Below are 2090 nucleotides of genomic sequence, written 5' to 3' on the forward strand. Positions count from 1 at the left end.
TTTTCAGGAAAAAATAATTCATTAAATGTACTGTCCCTAATTGTAAGACATAACTCATTTTCAGAAATATAAAATTGTGTCTTAAAATAAGTAACAGTGACATATAAAATAATTATATCAGTAGTTATGAATATCCATATATATTAGGGGACATCAATGATAAATTCATTTAATAGAAAGAGGGACTGAATAATAACCAAAATCCAACGTGTATATCTGAGCTTCAGATGGAATTTAGTATAAAGTATAGACAGTGTTACTAAAATGATGTTCATTTTAGCTGTCTTCCCCGCTATGAAGCAGTTGTTTTCTTTTTAATCAGCCATTAAATACCATTGTTATTCTCTGATCTCATTTAATAATTTGACTCAAAAGCCTTCTCCATTTTAACAGATCAAAGAGACCAATTCAGAGTCCGAAATGGAAAACTGGGTTGATTATGTTAATGATAGGTGAGTAACAAGTTAAAACATTGGGGAAAGGTTGTGAAATCTTAGGTACCTTTAAAATTATAAAATATGTGGACTTGACCAATAACTAGTTTATCTCTTTTGAATTTTCTGGTAAAACATTTTTTTTCATAATCGTAAGTACCATACAGATTAAGTATAGCATTATTACTTACTAGCTATGTGACTTAAAAAATTATTGACCCTTTCCAAGTCTGAGGTTTCAAACCTCCAGTGTGAACTAGGGATAATAACATCTCTCTCTTTCTTTTCTTTTTTTTTTGAGACGGAGTCTCACTCTGTCGCCAGGCTGTACTGCAGTGGTGCAATCTTGGCTCACTGCAGCCTCCACCTTCCCAGGTTCACACCGTTCTCCTCAGCCTCCCAAGTAGCTGGAACTACAGACTTATGACACCATGCCCAGCTAATTTTTGTATTTTTAGTAGAGATGGGGTTGCACCATGTTGGCCAAGATCGTCTCCATCTCAACCTCGTGATCCGCCCACCTCGGCCTCCCAAAGTGCTGGGATTACAGGCGTGAGCCACTACGGCCAGCTGATAATAACATCTTTCTTATGAAAGTATTTTAACATTTATTTATAATGTATATTAAATACCTGACCCACAGCCTGGCATATGAGTCCTAATAAGGTTTTGTGTATTTGTTTATTCGTTCATTGAACATTTGTTGAGTTTTTTTATGTGTCAGGTATTTCACTTATAGCTAGATCATGGCTGAAACAGGAAGATAAGACACAGAGAAGGTTAGGCACCTGGCATTATGGATGACTTTTTTTTTTTTTTTTTTTAAATATATACTTGATTTTACAAACTTTCTGCAGAAAACCTATTGGGAATTTTTTGTCAAGAGAAAAGTTGGGTTGTGGTGCATAAACATATATCTCCTAGTATCTACATTTGTAAATATAGATCTACAATATCATTTTAAATCTGTTTTGTTTTCCAAGACCTACCAATGACATGAGATATCCAATGAAGTCAGAAAAAATACATGGCTTGGGATGGAGACCTAAAGTGCCTTGGAAAGAAGGAATAAAGAAAACAAGTAAGTTATCAATTAATCATTTTGGGGTCAAGTCAGGAAAATTTAAAGGAAAAATAACTTATTTCCAGAACATTATACAAACCAGTGGAATATTGTGTTGAATCATTTGTACTTTTCAGATTGCCACATTTCATGTATTTCTGGTAATAGTCCTGTGTTTCCTAAGCATCTTGAATTTTATAAACCAACTTCTGATCAATCTTCCCATATCTCGTTAGCATTAATCAAACACCTATATTATTTATTCTGAGGTACATGTTTTTTCACTTTCTTCACACTCCTAAAAGGTATGTCTTTTTATAATCACTAGTGTCTTATATTTATTATTGTAGCTTTTTTTTACATGTATGTAAAATAATGATCCGTCAGTGGCATCTTAGAGTTGGTGAAATAGAGCTGCAGTCTTTTTTGTATCTTGAGGCTTTTTATATTGAAACCAACAAAGGTAATACATTTAGTATGTGCAGAAAAATCTATTAAAATAAGTGCTTATAAAGTCTGTGTATATATATTAAAGCTCTGTTTAGAAATGTATTCATAAGAAAAGCTCTACCCAGATGTAAAAAAAAAAAAAA

The 2090-nt window shown here is 32.9% G+C and overlaps 1 protein-coding gene across 2 annotated transcripts in view; it reads left to right on the forward strand.

The window, feature by feature from the left end:
• Positions 1-2090, forward strand: part of TGDS (TDP-glucose 4,6-dehydratase) — a 23768-nt gene that overhangs the window by 20125 nt on the left and 1553 nt on the right. For both annotated transcript variants that reach the window (XM_011996650.1, XM_011996648.1), the window contains exon 11: positions 1418-1515. In XM_011996650.1, coding sequence (XP_011852040.1) covers positions 1418-1515 — 98 coding nt within the window. The remainder of the gene's footprint in view (positions 1-1417; positions 1516-2090) is intronic.

The sequence above is a fragment of the Mandrillus leucophaeus genome, unplaced genomic scaffold, assembly GCF_000951045.1.
Source record: "Mandrillus leucophaeus isolate KB7577 unplaced genomic scaffold, Mleu.le_1.0 Scaffold520, whole genome shotgun sequence".
In the NCBI taxonomy this organism is placed as follows: Eukaryota; Metazoa; Chordata; class Mammalia; order Primates; family Cercopithecidae; genus Mandrillus; species Mandrillus leucophaeus.